This window comes from Branchiostoma lanceolatum, chromosome 3 (genome assembly GCF_035083965.1).
Source record: "Branchiostoma lanceolatum isolate klBraLanc5 chromosome 3, klBraLanc5.hap2, whole genome shotgun sequence".
Lineage (NCBI taxonomy): Eukaryota > Metazoa > Chordata > Leptocardii > Amphioxiformes > Branchiostomatidae > Branchiostoma > Branchiostoma lanceolatum.
Window position 1 is genome coordinate 16,791,665 of NC_089724.1, and position 20,873 is coordinate 16,812,537.

Genomic DNA, 20,873 nt, shown 5'->3' on the forward strand with positions numbered 1-20,873 from the left:
TTGCACCACATACCTTGCAGCATTGAGAGGGAAATTGAATCTACAGATAGACAAACAAAAACACAGCTGCGTTTTTTCAACATCTTCTTGTTTCACAAAATTTGAATTGATAATTGGATGCATTAACCCTTCAGGGCCCCAAAGAAACTGTATACTCAGCCACTTCTAAAGGTAAGCACATCGTCGGACCTAATATCCAATTGTTTTGTTCGACATTTCGCAATTTGACTGTCTTTTTCCACTTTTATGGAGGCGGCTGGGAGCGGTACTGCAGGTTAGGTTTTGATAGGGTATGTAGTGTTAAATATGGGACACCCTGCTATCAACATGGATTATCATGCATGTGATTCAACCATAAATGTCAAAAAACAGACAACTCAGATACCAGAATTTGTATTTTTCTATCATCATGCAATACAGCCATTACATACAAACTTACGATAAAAAACAGCACTCTCTTTTAGCTGTTGAATACTATTCTGCATGTATAAATATAGTAAATATAATAATAGGATGCCTCAGCAAATTTATAACACTTGCAAGCTTAGTTGACAGGTTATTATGTTAAACTATGTGAAAAACTGACTCTGGCACAGCTATTTCCCATACATGTAATATACATGAGTTCTGAAATGTAGCATATCAAGACAGTTGTCATATATCCAAGTTACACTGATTATTTTTGCATTTGTCAAGTCAATTCAAAGACCTTCCAGCATGCCTTGTGTATTTGGATACACAATGCTCTAGATTTATATAAGAATTCTAATGTCAAACTATGAATACAAAACTATACATATCATATAATGCTATACATATATACATACAATCTTTCCTCACCATTTCACTTCAAGTCTTTGGAAGCATCAATTAGATTCCTTGGCAGTTGGCATCTTCTCAAAAAAGTCAGTTCTTTCATCAAACATAAAAAATGAATAGTCTCTTGTTCCATGAAATTAAATACAATCAGTATCTGAATCAGTAAAGCATACATATATATATATATTGTTGCAGGTAGCCATTATATTCAAAAGCCTGTACCACATCACCAAACAAAAAGAGTGTATACACAATCTTGAATAGATGATGGTTTGATAGATGTAATGAGTGTCATCAGGCATAATGGGTTTGTATTCCAATGTCTTGAATATAACAAGTAGTACATGCATGTTATGTTATGTATGTATGTTATACTTGTGTCATGCACTGGTAGTTACACTGACTAGTACCTTTAAACAGGATGAGCAAGGCATGTACCTGTGCGATTTTCTTTTAGCTATTAATTTGTAACTTAAGGGTCCATGATCTTACACGGCATTGGGGTTCCCAGGGGTAAGGAAACCATTGGGGTTCCCAGGGGTAGGGGTGGGACTACCAGCTATTGGCATGACATTGTCCTTGTGCAGACCCGGATAGGGTGGGGGCTGTTCGATGGCGACAACTTCATGGGCGGGGCCACCGTGAACTGCGGCAGCAGCAGCCATTTGCTCGTGAAGGTAGCGCCGGGCCACCACTTGACCAACCATGTTTAGGTACTCCTGCTTGCTTTCCTCGCTGGCTTTCGGCTTGTAGACCGTGACGAAGATGGCCAGGCCCAGAAACACGGCAGACAGCGCAACCAACGCCCACGGCCACGACTCCTCGGTAAGTCCCTGCAAGAGAATTGTGGGGAAGTTTCTGGTGTTAACTTCAGGTAAGTGTCAGACCTCTGCACGTAGAAGAACCCAACATATTTTGGTTGGCTGAAAGCACTAGTGGTAAGGCCATGGTGCACTAATAATCACTAGCTACTTGAAAAAGCGTCATACTTCACCTCAGCTGAGGACCACTGCCTTACCCATCATAGTCATACATGAAAACCGTTTTATATTAATTAAGTATAACAAAATGAAAAAGGTAGAAAGACTAGAGCATTTTAAACTACAACCTTACCAAGACCTAGACAAACACAAAGGAAGAAAAACAGAAAAATGATGTGTCAAGCTGCCCACAACAAACCCACTCCTGCCAACTTGACACAGAACAACTCACTGCAATTAAGTACGAGTACTAGTACAACGATGTCAGCTAGACTTAAAACCTCAGAAGCAATAGTCCTGCCCGCACCCTGGCACTAAGTACTAGTCACTGTAGTAGAAGTCGTACAAGGGCAAGCATTTAACTATGCATAAAATGCAGCTGTCCATCAAAACTACAATTTTATATTTCATTGGTGTTACATAATGTAACATGGGCAGACAGGAAAATCAATACACATAAATTATGCAAATAACTACCTCATTTGCATAACCAGCAAGAAAATGCTGTAAATATGGGTAAATGAGGTGACATGGTTAACGTTAAACTGGAACCTGATGCATTGCTAGAAAACAACATAGACTATAGATATATCTTACCGTTGTTAAGAAGATGACAGCCACACACATGACGGTGAGGAAGACCACCCAGGCCAGGTACCGGAGCCACGCCCACCCAACCGACCTGCCCACCACCTCGGGGAGTTCAATAGCTCGGCCGTCTGCCACGAACAGGAAACTGTACATTCAAGCAAAAGTTGTGTAACAATTAATGTTCGTCAACAAAAAATGTCAAAAACGTTGCACTGACTTTCAAGACCTTCCAAATAATCAATCTTAACTATTTTGGAGGGGGTACATGTCATTTCAGTTTATGGCAATACTGAGTAGAGTAGAGTGGAATCTTCTTCGAAAACACAGCGAGTGAGCGACCGAAGACAGCTTTATATTCAGATGGCAAAGATTGCATAACTGATGAGGGGGAGGGGGGCAGTCCAACAACTTCTACTGACACATGACATGTAGTGAACCAGAAAAATGCATAAAGACTACCTCTCTTCGGGGGCACACGGCATGAAGTTGAAGTGGTAGAATTTGGTTCGCACGAACATCTCCTGCTCCTCCACAGTGAAGTAGTCGCAGGCCCCGAACAACCGGGTACCGAATATGCACACAAACGGCATGTCTAATAGCAGCTAGCGACGAGTCTCCGAGTTGGAATGTAACGACCTACAGACACTCGTAGGCCGCAAATAAGTCTCTACCACACACTACTTCCTTGTGAAAATGGCTGCTAGCTCTCCAGTCCTAAAAAGACCTGTACAGACCTGTTGTTCGGCAGTAACACTAGAACGCCGGAAACGCACATCACTGCGCACGGCGTTCAAGCCATGTTATTGGTGGAGGGCTTGATGGTTCAACTGAGGACACGCCATGGCATGCACTTCCTGTTCCTGTTCTCTCTTTATCCTGTAGATGGCCGGGTTCTAAGAAGTCTTCCAGTTCGAGTCCTGACATGTTCATCAATACACATTTTCTTTTAGAAATGTTTTATTGTCCAATATACATGTCAATGTCATGTATAGTCAACATACAAATTAAATTAGATTAAACTATCTAGGATAGCATCACATCTAGGATAGCATCACATCATGGGAAAATCTTATAATTACCGTCCAAAACCGACAAATGAACACTAGTTGGGAGCCAGAGTACCCAGAGGATCATATGCATGCTGACCGTTTACCAAAAAGCTCGAGCGCTCTCTGTCTTCCCCAGTGTACTTATTTATTTATTTATTTATTTATTTATTCAGATTTACCACATTTGTGGAAGGCTTGACATTAAAGGTGAACTATCACCTTTTCAAGATGTCAGCCCAGACCAGACTGTAAGGTTTGGACCATCGCACACCGGGGCATGCCCCTACTCTTTTTCGAAAGGTGTAACGTTAGTGGGTTCTTTTACGTGCGCGGGATGTGGCTCTCCCCAAACACGGGACCTCCATTTAACGTCCTATCCGAGGGACGTCCCTAGCCCTAGATGAGCTAGGTACTCATTTACACCTGAGTGAAGTGAGGAAAGTCGTGTTAACGTTGGGTAACCTAAATTCGGGATTTTTCCGATAATGGTTGACTGAAATCAATCTAGCAGAACAATAAACCATCCTTTTTTTCTATTATTCTGTCAGTATCATGTACTATCTTTGCACTAATCATATACATGGTAGATTTTGTCTCTAGTCGTGCTGACACCATAATATTTCAACTTGAAACTACCGTCCGCCGCAAGCACAATTACGGTGCTGTCGGACAGGGGGGCACATTAATTCGGGAGAGAAGATTCGTCTTGAATATCTTACCGCTAATCACATTTTATACAGCAGCTATTCGTTCCATCCTTGGCTTGAGGAGAGTGCTATGGATATAGACGTGTCCAAGTAAAAAAAATACACGAAAAAACGGCCGTACCGCACACATCAGGCCTACGGGAACAACCCGTGTGTTGAGTCGGTAGCTATAGAACGTCAAAGTCGACATCCACCGTCATGGCAACGTGTACATTATTCATGGCAAGTTAGCCGGATGCTGTAGCATTGATAATACTACTATGTCCATGTATTCCTTGTTGTGTTAGGAGCAAACTTTGAGGAAAATATCGTCCTCAGTCCACAATCACACGCAACATTTAGACAAAAAAGTGTTCCTCACAAACCTTTGTCGTCTGCTTGACAACAGGATTCTGGGTAATGATATGGCGGCGGGAAAATACACGTGCCGTAGGTTGTAGCAACAAAGAGAGGTTTTGATGATTGATCACACTTAGAGTCCAATTGCAGGTCAGCAATTTTAAGAAAATAAGTTGTCTTGTAAATAATTGTGTTTAGCAGGAAGCGGATGTGACATTTGTCTTATAAACCAGCCGACAACGATGTAGTGTGCTTCTCCCACGAAGCCCTCAGACTGTTCCAATAAGGGACGGAGAGTTTTTGTCCTCGTCGCCTTCTAATGCATGCTTATCGAAGTTTTCAGACAGTGTTCTGAATACGTTAGTCTGTCAAGTTTGCATTTCTAGCGGTATTACTGATGTTGCATCTAGCACATATCCCTAAATACCCCGTTTTCGAAAAATCCCGAATTTAAGTACCCCACGAATTTATGTTACCCAACGTTAAGTGCCTTTCCCAAGGGCACAACGTCGGGGCGCATGTTCAGACATGTCTGGGGGCAGGCCGGGTTCGAACTGGGGTCCCCTTGTTTGACAGTCGGGTGTTCTATCCATTACGCCACACGGCCACTGTATGTACAGACTTTTGAACAAACTGGCGTGGGCACTACTATTTACATTTATTGTTATGATATATTACAATGACATAACAGCTATCGATGACATTTTTTCATAAATGATAATCTATCTTTATTCTAGATCTCTTTTACAGACAAAGAGTTTTGATATGAAGTACCCGATCAGGCTCATTACAAACAGATGAAACAAGAGTTCCGTGTTTGCTGCCGGGAGCACCGATTGATCGATCCGTATGTATGTCCTATATCTAAAAGCTGGATTGCCAGAGGTAATTGGAAAATGAACAAATCAAATTAGACATTACAAATCTAATGATGATGACAAGAAGTCCATCGGACTCATCCACTGCTGGTCATTCATTAACCAATCGATATCTAGTTCAAATGGTACATACAGGCTTACTGTCATACAAATGTATTCCCGCAGAGCAAATATTAGTCTACACTGATTGGTGTATTTTACTGGACCAATCAACATCCACATGAAGACGTTGTCACCCTTAGTCGATTGGGCGTCAGAAGGATGACGGCTGAGACACAACAATTGCGACCTTTTATTCAAAAGTCTTCATCAGAATGTTATTCAAAAGTCTTCATCCTTAGTTGCAGTTCTACTTAATTTCGCTAAACAATAGTGGCGTCATTTAGTATCGCAGTGAGTTGGAGAGGAAGCTTGACACTTGATTCTATGGATAACATCTTCTGGACACCTCAAAACTGATGCAAGTGCGCGAGAAGTGATGACGAAGGTCATATGAATAATTGAATGCAGACTTCACGATGGTACAATAAACAATGAATCCTTTATCTTGTTCTTTCACCAGGAGGTCGCTGTAACAAACGTTCAGCAATGCAAGGGGCTCCCCGAGCGGCCAAGGTTATATTGCACCACACACCTTGCAGCATTGAGAGGGAAAATGCATCTATAGAGATAGACAAACAAAAACACAGCTGCGGTTTTTCAACCACTTCCTTTTTTTTTTATCTATGCTAATAGCCATAACCTCAGCTTAGCAGCAGAGCTGAATAAATGTTCATTACACAGGGCGCTGACGAGTGGCGCTGAGGTAGGCGTTAACTTTACATTTAAAGTTCTGTGAGTCCTTGATGTTTACAATGTCCTGTGGGAGGCTGTTCCACAGCTTTACTGTAGCAGGGATGAAAGTTCCTTTGTGCCAGGAGGAGGATGACTTGACAGGTTCTAGGGCTGCACTGTGTTGGGATGTGGACAGGCCGCGGAGTTTCTCGTAGGGCTCAGGTAGCAGGTTGTTCAGTAGAGTTGGTGCGTTTTGGTAGTACATTCTGTGTAGCAGTGTGAGGGCTCCAACATTTCTCCGCTGTTCTAGGGGCTGGATCTGGATGCTGTGCAGTGAGTCCTGTGGTAAGTCGATGATCTTGGTCGCCCTTCTCTGTATGGCGTCTAGCGAGCTAAGGGTTGTGGCGCAGGCTCCCATCCATACAGTTGCAGCATATTCCATTGACGATCTAACCATGCTTTTGTAAATATTTGCTCTCTGTTTAGGACTTAGGTATGGGGAGACTCTTCTTAGTAGGCCTAGTCGTCTTCCAGCATCAGCTGACATTTTGTCTATGTGGTGAGACCATGTCAGGTTTCTTCTGATTGTAAGACCTAGTAGTTCAACTTCTTCCACGTCGGAGAGGACAGTGTCCATGAAGTTGATGACAGGGTGGTTGCCTTCTACGTCGACGTCCTTCAGGTTGCTGACTGTCAAACTCACAAAATTTGAATTGAAATTTGGATGCATTAACCCTTCAGAGCCCCAATGAATGTGACAATTTACAGAAACTGTATACTCAGCCACTTCTAAAGGTAAGATAAGAAGGAAGCATATCGTTGGACTTGATATCCCATTGTTTTGTGTGACATTTTGCAATTTCACTGTCTTTTTTCGACTTTTGGAGGCGGCCGGGAGCGGTACTGCAGGTTAGGCTTTGATAGGGCATGTAGTGTCGACGTGTAAAATGACAATTAAGGGACACCCTGCTATCAACAAGGATCCCTCATTATAATGCATATGATTCATAAATGTCAAAAAGCAGACAACTCAGATACAATGTACCAGAATTTGTATTTTCATATCATCATGCAATGCAGCCATTAGATACAAACGTATGATAAAAAACAGCACTCATTTTTAGCTGTTAAATACTATTCTGCATGTATATACTGTGTATATAGTAAATATGATAATAGGATGCCTCAGCAAATTTATAACACTTGCAAGCTTAGTTGACAGGTTATCATGTTAAACCATGTAAAAGACTGACTCTGGCACAGCTATTTCCCATACATGTAATACATATGAGTTCTGAAATGTAGCATATTAAAACAGTTGTCATATATCCAAGTTACACTGATTATTTTTGCATTAGTCAAGTCAGTTCAAGACCTTCCAGCATGCTTTGTGTATTTGGATATATATATTCTAATGTCAAACTATGAATACAAAACAAAACTATACATATCATATAATGTTATACATATATACATATAATCTTTCCTCACCATTTCACTTCAAGTCTTTGGAAGCATCAAGATTCCTTGGCATCTTCTCAAAAAAGTTACTTCAGTCGGTTCTTTCATCACTTTAATAACATAAAAAATAGTACTCTTGTTCCATGAAAGCAAATTCAACAAGAGTCTTAGGACCCAAAATCTCCATGAAACTTTGTTTTTTATTAAACCAGTTCCCCCCGTTCTATATCACTCAATGGTATGACCCCCACCTGTCGGGGGCCCAGGAGAAGTGACCCACTTTCGCTATTAATAGCTACTAACATCTGTTAGTAGTGTCACAATATGCAATGGACAACACTGCAAATATAGATTTTCCTCATTACTTATGCAAATTAAGTCCAATTTGCTTGCATAATTTGCAGTTCATTTTATACATCTCTGTCTAAGCTACCTGCATAGTAAATAACATGAAAATCCGTCGCTTCTTTCTTCAGTTATTCTCCTTAAAAGATTTTGACAACTACGCCATTGCAGTTCCAGTAACACATACCAGGGGGCCCAAAATTGACCTTGACTTTTCTCCTCTCGACACCTACCCACATACCAAATATCATTACAATCCATCTACACGTTCTATAGTTATGCTGATTTTACGCATCCGGTGACACGAACATACACACACGGTGACACAAACATGCACACGCGCACACACACGCAAACACACTAACTTTGCAAGATTTGCACTACAGTGTGTACATTTCTGTCCAACCTACCTGCGTACCAAATAACATGAAAATCTGTTGTTCCTTTCTTCAGTTATTCTCCTTTAGAACATTTTTACAAATCGGCCATTGCAGTTCCAGTGACACATACAAGGGGGCCCAAAATCGACCTTGACCTTTCTCCTCCCAGCACATACCCACATACCAACTATCATTACAATCCATCTACACGTTCTACAGTTATGCTGATTTTAAGCATCCGGTGACACAAACACCAAACGCACGCAAAACAGTATCTCCATGAAAAAGCCTTTTTTCATGGAGATAATCAGTATCTGAATCCATAAAGCATACATAGTTGCAGCTTGGTTGCAGGTAGCCATTATATTCAAAAGCCTGCACCAGATCATCAAACAAAAATAGTGCATACACAAGCTTGAATAGATGATGGTTTGATAGATGAAATGAGTGTCATCAGGCATAATGGGTTTGTATTCCAAATGTTACACCGACTAGATCGGTAGCTCGGTAGCCATCCGCGGACCAAATGTCTGGAACAGCCTACCGCCAGACACACGTACGGCTCCGAATCTGACTTCCTTTAAGAGACTCTTGAAGTAACGGAAATTACACTTACGTACACATAGACAATACAAGGAGAAAGCTAGGCGGTTTGGGGCATGTGATGTCTTTAATCTGTGAAACTGCTCTGTGGTAGAGGCTTATAATGGTTGTACAGAGACATCAACGGCCAAAGACTGTGGTCTTGGCGGTCACAACACAAACTGTAATGTATTACGTACAGTGTTGGTAAGTTTAAACAATTTTATGAGTTCTTAAGATACAAGTTGAGATTGGAGCAAGGGCGGGATGGTGGTAACATTGCAGGGGAGGCGAGCCGGCCGCACGAGGCGGCGGATTTCGCGTTGTGAGCATGGCACGAGCGGAGGTCAGAGGTCGCTTCCTCCAGCGTAATTCCCTACGATTGGTCCAGACCAATCCTACTATAATTACACTTACGTACACATAGACAATACAAGGAGAAAGCTAGGCGGTTTGGGGCATGTGATGTCTTTAATCTGTGAAACTGCTCTGTGGTAGAGGCTTATAATGGTTGTACAGAGACATCAACGGCCAAGCCGAGGGTAGTGAGGGCCCCAAACCGCGTAGCGGAAAAGTAGTTAGTTGTAGTGGTACTGGTAGTGCTGAATCTAAATTAGGAGGTAGCTGGATATTCAAGTTCATAAAAAAGTGTCCAAGGCTGGTGAAGAACGCGCCGCAGGACGTCACCGGCCGGGCACTGTCGAACAGCGTAGAGACAAACCGGAAAGGGTACGTCGGCGTGAGTCTCTCACTTAGTACGGTGAAGTGGGCCGTGGGCGGGTACTGGGGGTCTTCGGCACGCAGCTGGAGCTGATCTTGATGAACTGTCAATCTGGCTGTGCTAAACTACTCTAATCTACTCTACTCTACTGGAAAGAGTCAAGAGTTTCGGGTGTGCGTAGTAATCCAGGCTGATGACGATCTCGCTGCAGGACGCTGCCGCGGACTCCGAGTCGGACCGGAAGGTTAAGTCGCATCGACGTGGAGTGGGGAGCCTTCAGTACGCTGCTGTAGATGCACACCGCATTCTTGTAGACCGTGTAGGTACGGGTGGAAAGGGAGAAGGGCGTGCGATGAGGAATTACCGCTCGTGGAAGCTCGTGGATAAGTTGTTAGGTTCGCGAGAAGAAACATGGCTGCTCAAATCACGGGCCGGAGTCTCGCGAGACCCCGCCTCAAGGGCGGGAAGTGAGTGAGGGAGGGGGGCTGTCGGTCCGATCGTTGTAGACTCTCTGTAAAATTGTGGGGCGGCAACCCGCAGGTTTCTTGGCAGGTTCGTGTGCCTCGGCAGTTGGGAAACATCGCACGGTGGTTGAGAGGCTTGATGAAGGCTCAGAATGTATATGTCGGGGAAACTCACACGGGGCAGGCGGGTGTGCAGTCCCAGGCTGGTGGAGAAAACTCGCTGCAGAAAGCCGCCACAGATTACGAACAGTGTAGAGACAGCAGGAATCAGTCTTCGGGTGAAACTCTAGCTTAGAACTGCGAATCCAGGTGGACAACGTTACTGGGAGTCCCCGCACGTTACTGTGGTTGCACACCGCGGCCCTGCGTTAACGAGGGGGGCTGTCGTTCCGGTCGCTGTGGACTCACTGTCTCTGTGGACGTTATGGGCAGGCAGGAACGGGTGTGCGGTCCCAGGCTGGTGAAGAAAACTCGCTGCAGGACGTCGCCAAAGATTACGAACAGTGTAGAGACTCAGGGTCGGGAGGAGCTCTAGCTTTAATAGAACTGCGAATCCAGGTGGGCAACGTCACTGGGAGCCCATACACGCTGCTGTAGTGCACACCGCGGCCCTGCTGTCTGAGTCGGCGTCGGGCCCAACGAGGACGGCAACCCGCGAGTTTCTTGGCAGATTCGTGTGCCTCGGGAGTTGGGGAGCGCCGCACGGTAGGTTGAAATGCTTCATGAAAGCTCGAGAGGGGAAAGGCTTCCGACGGAACATTGCAGGGGAGGCGAGCCGGCCGCACGAGGCGGCGGATTTCGCGTTGTGAGCATGGCACGAGCGGAGGTCAGAGGTCGCTTCCTCCAGCGTAATTCCCTACGATTGGTCCAGACCAATCCTACTATAATTAACTAAACGAACGGACACGGACCATGAACCAGCTTTCACCCTACTATATGTTGTATGTTGTAGAAATTGTATATTGTTGTACCATAAATACGTAATGATATATGTTGATAGAGTTATTAGGACTCAAATGACTGTGTATCTCTGTTATATTGTATCTGACCCTTACCTCTTCCCTCATGACCTCAATGAAAAGCGGCCTGCGTGCCGATTTGAGCTTATCATGAATAAACAAAGGTTCAAACCAAACCAAACCTTTATACAGGATGACCAAGGTTGGCATGTACCTGTGAAATTTTCTTTTAGCTATTAATTTGTAACTTTGGGGGCCATGATCTTACACAGCATTAGGGTTTCCAGGGGTAGGGAAACCATTTGGGTTCCCAGGGGTAGGGAAACTATTGGGGTTCCCAGGGGTAGGGAAACCACTGGGGTTCCCAGGGGTAGGGAAATCATTGGGATTCCCAGGGGTAGGGAAACCACTGGGGTTCCCATGGGTAGGGAAACTATTGGAGTTCCCAGGGGTAGGGAAACCACTGGGGTTCCCAGGGGTAGGGAAACTATTGGGATTCCCAGGGGTAGGGAAACCACTGGGGTTCCCAGGGGTAGGGAAACTATTGGGGTTCCCAGGGGTAGGGAAACCACTGGGGTTCCCATGGGTAGGGAAACTATTGGAGTTCCCAGGGGTAGGGAAACCACTGGGGTTCCCAGGGGTAGGGAAACCATTTGGGTTCCCAGGGGTAGGGGGACCATTTGGGTTCCCAGGGGTAGGGAAACCATTTGGGTTCCCAGGGGTAGGGGGACCATTTGGGTTCCCAGGGGTAGGGAAACCATTTGGGTTCCCAGGGGTAGGGGAACCATTTGGGTTCCCAGGGGTAGGGATACCACTGGGGTTCCCAGGGGTAGGGAAACCACTGGGGTTCCCATGGGTAGGGAAACTATTGGAGTTCCCAGGGGTAAGGAAACCATTGGGATTCCCAGGGGTAGGGTTGGGACTACCAGCTATTGGCATGACATTGACAGTGTCCTTGTGCAGACCAGGTAAGGATGGGGGCTGCTCGATGGCGACGACTTCATGCGCGGGGCCACCGTGAACCGCGGCCGCAGCAGCCATTTGCCTGCGACGGTAGCGCCGGGCCACCACTTGACCAACCATGTTCAGGTACTCCTGCTTGCTTTCTTCGCTGGCTTTAGGTTTGTAGACCGTGACGAAGATGGCCAGTCCCAGAAACACCGCAGACAGCGCGACCAGCGCCCACGGCCACAACTCCTCTGTAAGTCCCTGGAAGAGAATTGTGGGGAAGTTTCAGGTGTTAACTTCAGGTAAGTGTCAGACCTCTGCAAGTAGAAGAACCCAACATATTTAACAAGAAGAGTATGGGTGAACCGGTTTGGTTGGCTGAAAGCACTAGTGGTAACAAAGCCATGGTGCACTACTACTATAGCCACTTGAAAAGGCGTCACACTTCACCTCAGCTGAGGACCACTGCCTTACCCATCATAGTCATACATGAAAACCGTTTTTAATTGGAGTATAACAAAATGAAAAAGGTATAGAAAGACTAGACAATAACTTTTTAAACTACCACCTTACCAAGACCTAGACAAAGGAAGAAAAACAGAAAAAGGATGTGTCAAGCTGCCCACTACAAGTTACATGTCCGCGTCCTCCCACCGACCCACTCCTGCCAACTTGACACATCAAAATAAACCATCTGACTTCAACACAGAACAACTCACTGCAATTACGAATACAACAATGTCAGCTAGACTTTTAGGTTGCAGTGAGTTCAGAAGCAAACGTGCTGCCCGCACTCTGGCCCAGTGTACCCACGACAGGTTACTGTTCTACATTTACATCACTTTGGTAACACCATGTTGAAATTTTGATTTCATTTCCAGTTGGATTCTGACAATACACCAGATGTTGTGGCATTGTAATCATGCTAAATCCTTCATAAGGCCAGAGGAAGTAAATTTTATGGATGACAACAGCGCGCGCATTGATTTTCGCCTAATTTTGAAATAAAAGACAACAATGTTTTTACCCTTTGGCAACGGGCAATATACAGAAAATGGGGCAATATGTTTCAAATGTCTGTCAGTTCCATTGCAAAAAAGATTCCAGATGCCGTAACAAATATGTAATTGCTGTGCCATTATCATCAACAACGTGTAATCCGATGTGTATTTCTTGAATGCAGTGAAGTCCTAACAAATCCGATAACAGGGTCAGATGAAGTAACTAATGTTGCCCGGTTTGACTAGACCAATGTCTAGCTGTCTGTCTGTCTGTCTGTCTGTCTGTCTGTCTGTCTGTCTGTCTGTCTGTCTGTCTGTCTGTCTGTCTGTTGAGGACAGAATAAAAAGACGAGAGATTTCTGAGGCACGGAAATTCATGCAGACAGTCAGGACAGCAATAGCAGAGAGAATTTCAGTTGAGACGAAGTGAGCAGAGCCAGCAGTATTTAGTCACAGCCAGTCTGCTGCATGACTCATGATCATGAGACTCCAGTGCCCAATGTACGGGAAACCTTGTCTCGGCGTTCTTGATGTGCTACACAAACCCGGATCTATACAATGTATGTAGAATGATTTAAATGTTGACATCAGTGTTAGTTACTGTTTTACTGAATACATATAAACCAATATATATACCAATAAACCAATATATACTAATAAACCAATAAACCAATAAACCAATATATACCAATAAACCGATAAACCAATAAACCAATATATACCAATATATACCAATAAACCAATAAACCATAAACATGGATAAAAAAACTTGTAGGTTGTAATACCATGTTTTATCGCTTCAATTCTTCTTATATGCTTTATGGTATTCAAGTTTGAAAATGTAGATATCTTGTTTTTTTTGACCGCCTTGTTTTTTTTCGCCCGCGCGTACTAAATTTGGAGTCTGCAGAGGATGTCATCCAAAAAAATTTACTTGCTATGGCCTAAATATAGTATGAAATCTACTAAGTACTAGTCATACAAGGGCAAGCATTTAACTATGTATAAAATGAAGCTGTCAATCAAAACTCCAAATACCTAATGTAACTTGGGCAGACTGGAAAATCAAAGCACAGAAATTATACTCCAATGTTAGGAACAAATGTAAATGATGTTATTCTCAAGGTTGCCCGTACTGGGAAGAAATCTGATATGTTAACAAATCGTCCTGTTCTAGTTCGTTTCAAGAAGTACAATGACAAGTTACATGTTCTATACAACTCAAAAATGTTAGCTAATCGAAAAGTCTTATTAGAGCAACCTACAACGTCCTATGAGATACCCGACTTGAAGTTGGAATATGTTCTTCTCAACTACTGCAAAATGCTACTTTGTGTCCCAAGGAGTTCTGTAAACGCCGCAATAAGAGGCGAACTAGGAATGTTTCCATTGTATATTGACACCCAAACACAACTTATCAAATACTGGCTTAGACTACATAACTTACCCAATGATAGAATTGTCAAGAAAGCGTATGATGCTGCAGTAGAACAAGAACTAGACTGGATTGTTCATGTTCAAGATATTTTGTGCAGGCATGGTTTCCGAAATATATGGCTAAACCCTGCGGTTGATGCTAAACATTTTAGTAACATATTCAAAGAACGTTTAAAAGATACATTTCTCTCTGGTTGGCGACAAGAAATTAGGAGCTGCAGTAAACTAAAAACCTATTCACAAGTCAAAACTGACTTCACGTTGGAAAACTACCTTTCATCAATTCGTAATAAATCCTTTATAGTTAACATTACAAAATTAAGAATCAGTTCTCACTGTTTAGAAATAGAAAAAGGCCGATACCATAATATACCAGCCAACCAGAGACTATGTCCTTCATGTCAAAATAGAATTGAAGATGAATATCATTTCTTAATGACATGCCCCGCATATACTGTAGATAGACGAAAATTAATGGATATGATCTCATGTAAATTCAGTAAACCCTTGCCAAAGGCAAACATAGACATGTTCAATCTACTTATGTCATGTCCCGACACCACATCTACGTACTTAGGCCAATACATATGTAGCGCTTTACAAAAGAGAGAATGTATTTTAACAAACCGAAACGTTTAACATATATCATATCATTACGCCATTTACGTTCATATATTCTTGTGATTATAGTTTTCAGAATAGAATAGAATAGACTAATTTAGTACCCATTGTATTGATTGTGCCATGTACAATTGTCGAGCAATAAAGTTCATTCATTCATTCATTCATTCAATAACTACCTCATTTGCATAACCAGCAAGAAAATGCTGTAAGTATGGGTAATTGAGGTGACGTGGTTAAACTTACTGGAACCTGATGCATTACTAGAAAACAACAATATATAGATTATAAATATATCTTACCGTTGTTAGGAAGATGACAGCCACACACATGACGGCGAGGAAGACCACCCAGGCCAGGTACCGGAGCCACGCCCACCCAACCGACCTGCCCACCACCTCGGGGAGTTTGATAGCTCGGCCGTCTGCCACGAACAGGAAACTGTACATTCAAGTAAAAAAGTACAATTAATGTTCGTCAACATGGGTTTAGCTAAGGCCTACAAAAAAGGTCTAAAACTTTGCACTGACTTTCAATACCTTGCAAATAATCAGTTTTTGAGGGGGTACATGTTTTTTTTCAGTTAGTTTATGGCAATAATGAATAGAATAGAGAGGAACCTAGCCTTTTAGATGGCATACTGGACCCTCTCTCCGTAGCCAACTCCCTTAGCATACTATTCACTCTATATGGCCAATGTCTACTATTTTTCGAGTCATCCGCGGAGCCTGGTAGAGGCCAAGTGAAACCTTCTTCGAAAACACAGCGAGCGAGCGCGACAGAAGACAAATGGTCACAATGATTACATAACTGATTAGGGGGAGGGGGCGGTCTAACAACTTTTACAGACAGTCATGTAGTGAACAAAAAAAGGCATAAAGGCTACCTCTCTTCGGGGGCACACGGCATGAAGTTGAAGTGGTAGAATTTGGTTCGCACGAACATCTCCTGCTCCTCTACGGTGAAGTAGTCGCAGGCCCCGAACAACCGTGTACCGAATATGCACACAAACGGCATGTTAGCATGCAGACAGGGACGAGTCTCCGAGTTGGAATATTTATAAACAACCTACAGACACTGGCAGGCCGAAAATCAGTCTCTACCAGGCACCACTTCCTTTTGAAAATGGCTGCCAGCTCTCCAGGCCTAGTTATGAGCACAACAAAGGCCTGTGTAGACCTGTTGTTCGGCAATAACACTTGAACGCCGGAAACACACATTGATCACTGCGCACGGCTTTCGAGCCATTTTATTGGTGGATGGCCTTGCAGGTTCAACTGAGGACGCGCCATGGCATGCACTTCCTGTTCCTGTTCTCTCTTTATCCTGTAGATGGCCGGGTTCTAAGAAGTCTTCCAGTTCGAGTCCTGACATGTTCATCAATACACATTTTCTTTTAGAATTGTCCAATATACATGTCAATGTCATGTACAGTCAACAAACAAATCAAATTAACGTTAACGCTACATGCTTAAATAGATTAAACTATCTAGCATAGCATCACATCATTGGAAAACATCAATACTCAGATACTGGTAAATAACGGGATTTCATACGGCATACGGCATTTTGAAGTTAAGAAAAGGTGAACATTATGAAAAGTTTATTGCAAATTCCTGCCCGTAGGCTAATTGCAAGTACATGTACATGTAACACGGAGTGGACGGACAGACAATAATGAACAGTATAACAAATGTCTACTCTAGTCTTAACTACTGCCACTAAGTTCTAACTTATTGAGTTTGACTTCTTTTTCCGAGACTGTGGAAGACGAATGATCCCACTTTTTCTGTGATATGTGGGTTTTGTGATGTTAAGAGGAGAGTAGTTTTCTTTTCGTCTGAAAACGTGGAGAAATTAGGATGAAATATGGTGGCCTCTTTAAACAGCTCATTTCTTTCGTTGTCGTAGAATGGGCAACTTGACATAAAATGTATTTCGTCTTCCACCTTGTTTGACATACAGTATTTACAAGTTCTTTGGCACACGGGTAAGTTCTTGAACCGCCCTTTCTCAATTTCAAGGGGGTGGGCACTAATTCTAATTTTGCTAATTGCAGAGCGTAAATCGAAGTTATCTAATTCTAAATATTTTTCCATGGTATAAGTTGTTTTGCATGTCTTATAAAACCTTAGCTTGCCAGTATCAATACTCAAATTGTGACAGAAAGTTTGAATATACGTATTGGTAATTCTGGACCTTAACATAGTACATACTGACTTGATATCACTGGATGAACTGCAAGAATAGAACAAATAGGAGTATCCACTATGGTCTAAAATTTCTTTTACACTTTGTAACAGGGTTTTTCTACGACTAGTTGTAATAGAGTTACGTTGGAACGAGAGAGCGTCAACTTGTAATGGGTGTCTCTCATTATCCATCTGTAACAAGCGCAACCAATAATGAATCACACGTACAGATATATCTAAGTCTAGAGGGAATCTACCTAGTTCTGCTCTAGAGGCTAAATTACTACAGTTTCTGAAGACCCCAAGTATATTTTTGCAGAATCGTTGTTGCGAAATTTCGATTGGAGAGCTGTCATTTATGGTAAGCACCGCAGAGTCTCGTTTACATAATTCATGAGGAGATGCTACAATAGCTTTCTTTGCTATGATAAGACTTTCATATTTTGAACAAATTGTGTGGCTTAAGTAGAGAAGATGATCGACTGGTATGATTTATGCCAATAAGGACCTAATCTAATTCTAAATATTTTTCCATGGTATAAGTTGTTTTGCATGTCTTATAAAACCTTAGCTTGCCAGTATCAATACTCAAATTGTGACAGAAAGTTTGAATATACGTATTGGTAATTCTGGACCTTAACATAGTACATACTGACTTGATATCACTGGATGAACTGCAAGAATAGAACAAATAGGAGTATCCACTATGGTCTAAAATTTCTTTTACACTTTGTAACAGGGTTTTTCTACGACTAGTTGTAATAGAGTTACGTTGGAACGAGAGAGCGTCAACTTGTAATGGGTGTCTCTCATTATCCATCTGTAACAAGCGCAACCAATAATGAATCACACGTACAGATATATCTAAGTCTAGAGGGAATCTACCTAGTTCTGCTCTAGAGGCTAAATTACTACAGTTTCTGAAGACCCCAAGTATATTTTTGCAGAATCGTTGTTGCGAAATTTCGATTGGAGAGCTGTCATTTATGGTAAGCACCGCAGAGTCTCGTTTACATAATTCATGAGGAGATGCTACAATAGCTTTCTTTGCTATGATAAGACTTTCATATTTTGAACAAATTGTGTGGCTTAAGTAGAGAAGATGATCGACTGGTATGATTTATGCCAATAAGGACCTAATTGCATAACCAATGAGAAACATTGATAATGCATCACTCAAAAGTAACACACTGACATTACACTGACACTGACTGAAACATGATATAATCTTCTGTATTCCTTTTTTTTTATAATCGCTGTACAGACGCAGGCAGGGCTTATCGACCGTACTGATCATTCACAGACGCAGACCTATTACTATCTGGTATGTTTCAGTTTTACCGACAAGATGCAACTATACAAGAGCAAAGATGATCTTCGAATTCTATCAGAACGAAAGGTGTATTGTCCCTCAATTGATTATTTCATTCTTCTGCATAATAAATATTTTTTCAAAACATCGATAATTAGGGCGTGGTGATAATTAGGGCAAGGGATGTTAACTATGTTATATCTACTTGAAAAATCACCATGCTTCACGCCAACTGAGGACGACTGCTCAACCTTAATGTCCCGAATGCTCCAGCATCAGACAAGTAATACTCTCAAATTACTTCTGTTGTAATGCACATAATAAGTACAATCAATCATCCATATCTACCATTTGAGCCCAGAAAAAATAAAGACAAAGGTGGCTGGTGTCCTTGGTGCTGATGTCGTCATTTGCGCGAATCACTTCACGGTGCCTGTCAACCGATAACAATTTCATAGATGGCGCTGATATTATTAGCTTTACCCCAGATATGTATATGGTAGTTTATTGGGCGAACAAGGGGTTTACGAGCTACCGCCAATGTCGTGGACGGGCACTTTGACTGCCTCATTATCATCAATGATCAGCTGCGCCTAAGTATTCATACGTATTTACGGAATTCATTTGAGTTTTACTAGTAGTAAAGATCGTACATATTCCATAAAACCCGTTTGAATTCCGTAAAATTCGTATGTTTCTTAGCAGTGGATCGTATCAATTCAGTAAAATGCGCATGAATACTTACGCACCCCTGACGATTGCAGATTCATCTCTTAGATTTAAATTTCGAATAGTAGATAACTTAGATAGCAAAATGCTTATTTTTCTATCATCTTGTAATACATCCATGAGATGAAAACTTTCATCAGCTTACATTTCTTATTCAATACTATTCATACATTATGTTCCAAACCTTCCAGCATGCCTTGCGTATTCAATCAAATTGTCCATGGCTTAAGATCGCAGTTGTATAAGATTGATATCCATGTAACAGTTCTAATGGCAAACGTGATATACATCAAACACTCCCTCACCCTCAACACTGTAGCGTATAAACAATTCATGCCATCTTCCCTCCAGCTTGCCCTGCCGGATTTAGGCTGTTCCAGGACCAGTGCTTCTGGTTCTCTGCGACTGCTGTGAGGAAGAACGTGGCAGCTGCAGAAACAGACTGCGATGCACGAGGCGCCCGTCTGGCTTGTGTGAAGGACGAAGAGACGCACAACTTCCTCAAAATGACAATCGCCACAACAAACCGCAGGTGAGCAATCTCGTATAAGTGAATACGAAAACGACAGATTGGGACCACATTACTTATATATCCAGTAACTTTTTACGGGATCGGCGGCTTGTCTGCGATGTATCTTTCATAATGGATTGGAATAAGTTGACATCTTTATTAGTGAACGCATACACATCAACAAATAGATACGATGCACATGTTGTCACTACCAATCAATTGGCATATGACATTTATTCCAGGCCTTACTGGATCGGGTTGAGTGACAGGGTTGTGGAAGGCATGTGGCGTCACAGTGACGGGACAGCCCTGCGCAGTTTCCGGCCTTACCGTGCGTACAGCAACATTGAGACAGCCTGGAAGGACTGCCTACCAGTGGCTCTACTGGAACTGCCGTTCTCCCAGGAACTACATCTGCCAGAAAGGTGGGCACGGTAGTACGGTAATACTTTGAAATTATTGCCTTTAAACAGCGGGCTCTGCGTTGGTAGACTGCTGTGGTTATCGTTTAGTAACTGCATAGAACGTCGTAACAGATGCAATTGTTTAGATTATAGATGGAGAATGACGGTGGTTTTTATTTGACTTTCAGTCGCAAGTCCCTGAGCTGTCGATGTCCTGACCAAAAACTGAGTGGGTAAACTCACGAGACAGGCACAGTCTTAATGATATATGGAACAAATAATGATATCTAGATAGATAAACACCGCAGAGAATAGGTATAGGGGATCGAGTCTTTGTTGGCCTAAGTAGATTAAACAGTAGACATAGCATTAGAAGTTTGAAGAGACAAAAAAGATTTTATAACATGACAAGAAAGTCATGTTTGGTGAAACTCATGATTTTAGTAGGATATTCACGTGACTATCCCTTTAGCAGTTCTTCTTGTTTCATTCATCCCAAACCTCCCCTGCCCTTAAAGGTAGGGTGATGTTTTAAGGTTGAGAGATAGTCAGAGAGTATATATAAGATGGCAGCCTGTTGCTACATGTACTTCAGTAAGAAGAGGGGTGGCGCATTGGTGTATCAAAACTTGGTTGTATCGGTTTTAACTTGAGTTTATAATACTTTCA

The 20,873-nt window shown here is 42.5% G+C and overlaps 2 protein-coding genes across 2 annotated transcripts; both read right to left on the minus strand.

Moving 5' to 3' along the window:
- Window positions 1-377: 377 nt before the first annotated feature.
- LOC136430654 (uncharacterized) lies at window positions 378-3,202 on the minus strand. The gene is made up of 3 exons (XM_066421435.1): window positions 2,850-3,202; window positions 2,397-2,535; window positions 378-1,652 (listed from the first exon to the last, which is right to left on the minus strand). Exons 1-3 carry the CDS (start codon window positions 2,978-2,980, stop codon window positions 1,308-1,310), a joined length of 615 nt encoding a protein of 204 aa, XP_066277532.1. The 5' UTR covers window positions 2,981-3,202; the 3' UTR covers window positions 378-1,307.
- A 7,779-nt stretch (window positions 3,203-10,981) lies between these two features.
- Window positions 10,982-16,257, minus strand: LOC136430650 (proline-rich proteoglycan 2-like). Its single transcript, XM_066421430.1, has 3 exons — window positions 15,943-16,257; window positions 15,359-15,497; window positions 10,982-12,258 (listed from the first exon to the last, which is right to left on the minus strand). The coding sequence occupies exons 1-3, from the start codon at window positions 16,071-16,073 to the stop codon at window positions 11,314-11,316; spliced, it is 1,215 nt and encodes a 404-aa protein (XP_066277527.1). The 5' UTR covers window positions 16,074-16,257; the 3' UTR covers window positions 10,982-11,313.
- Window positions 16,258-20,873: the final 4,616 nt, after the last annotated feature.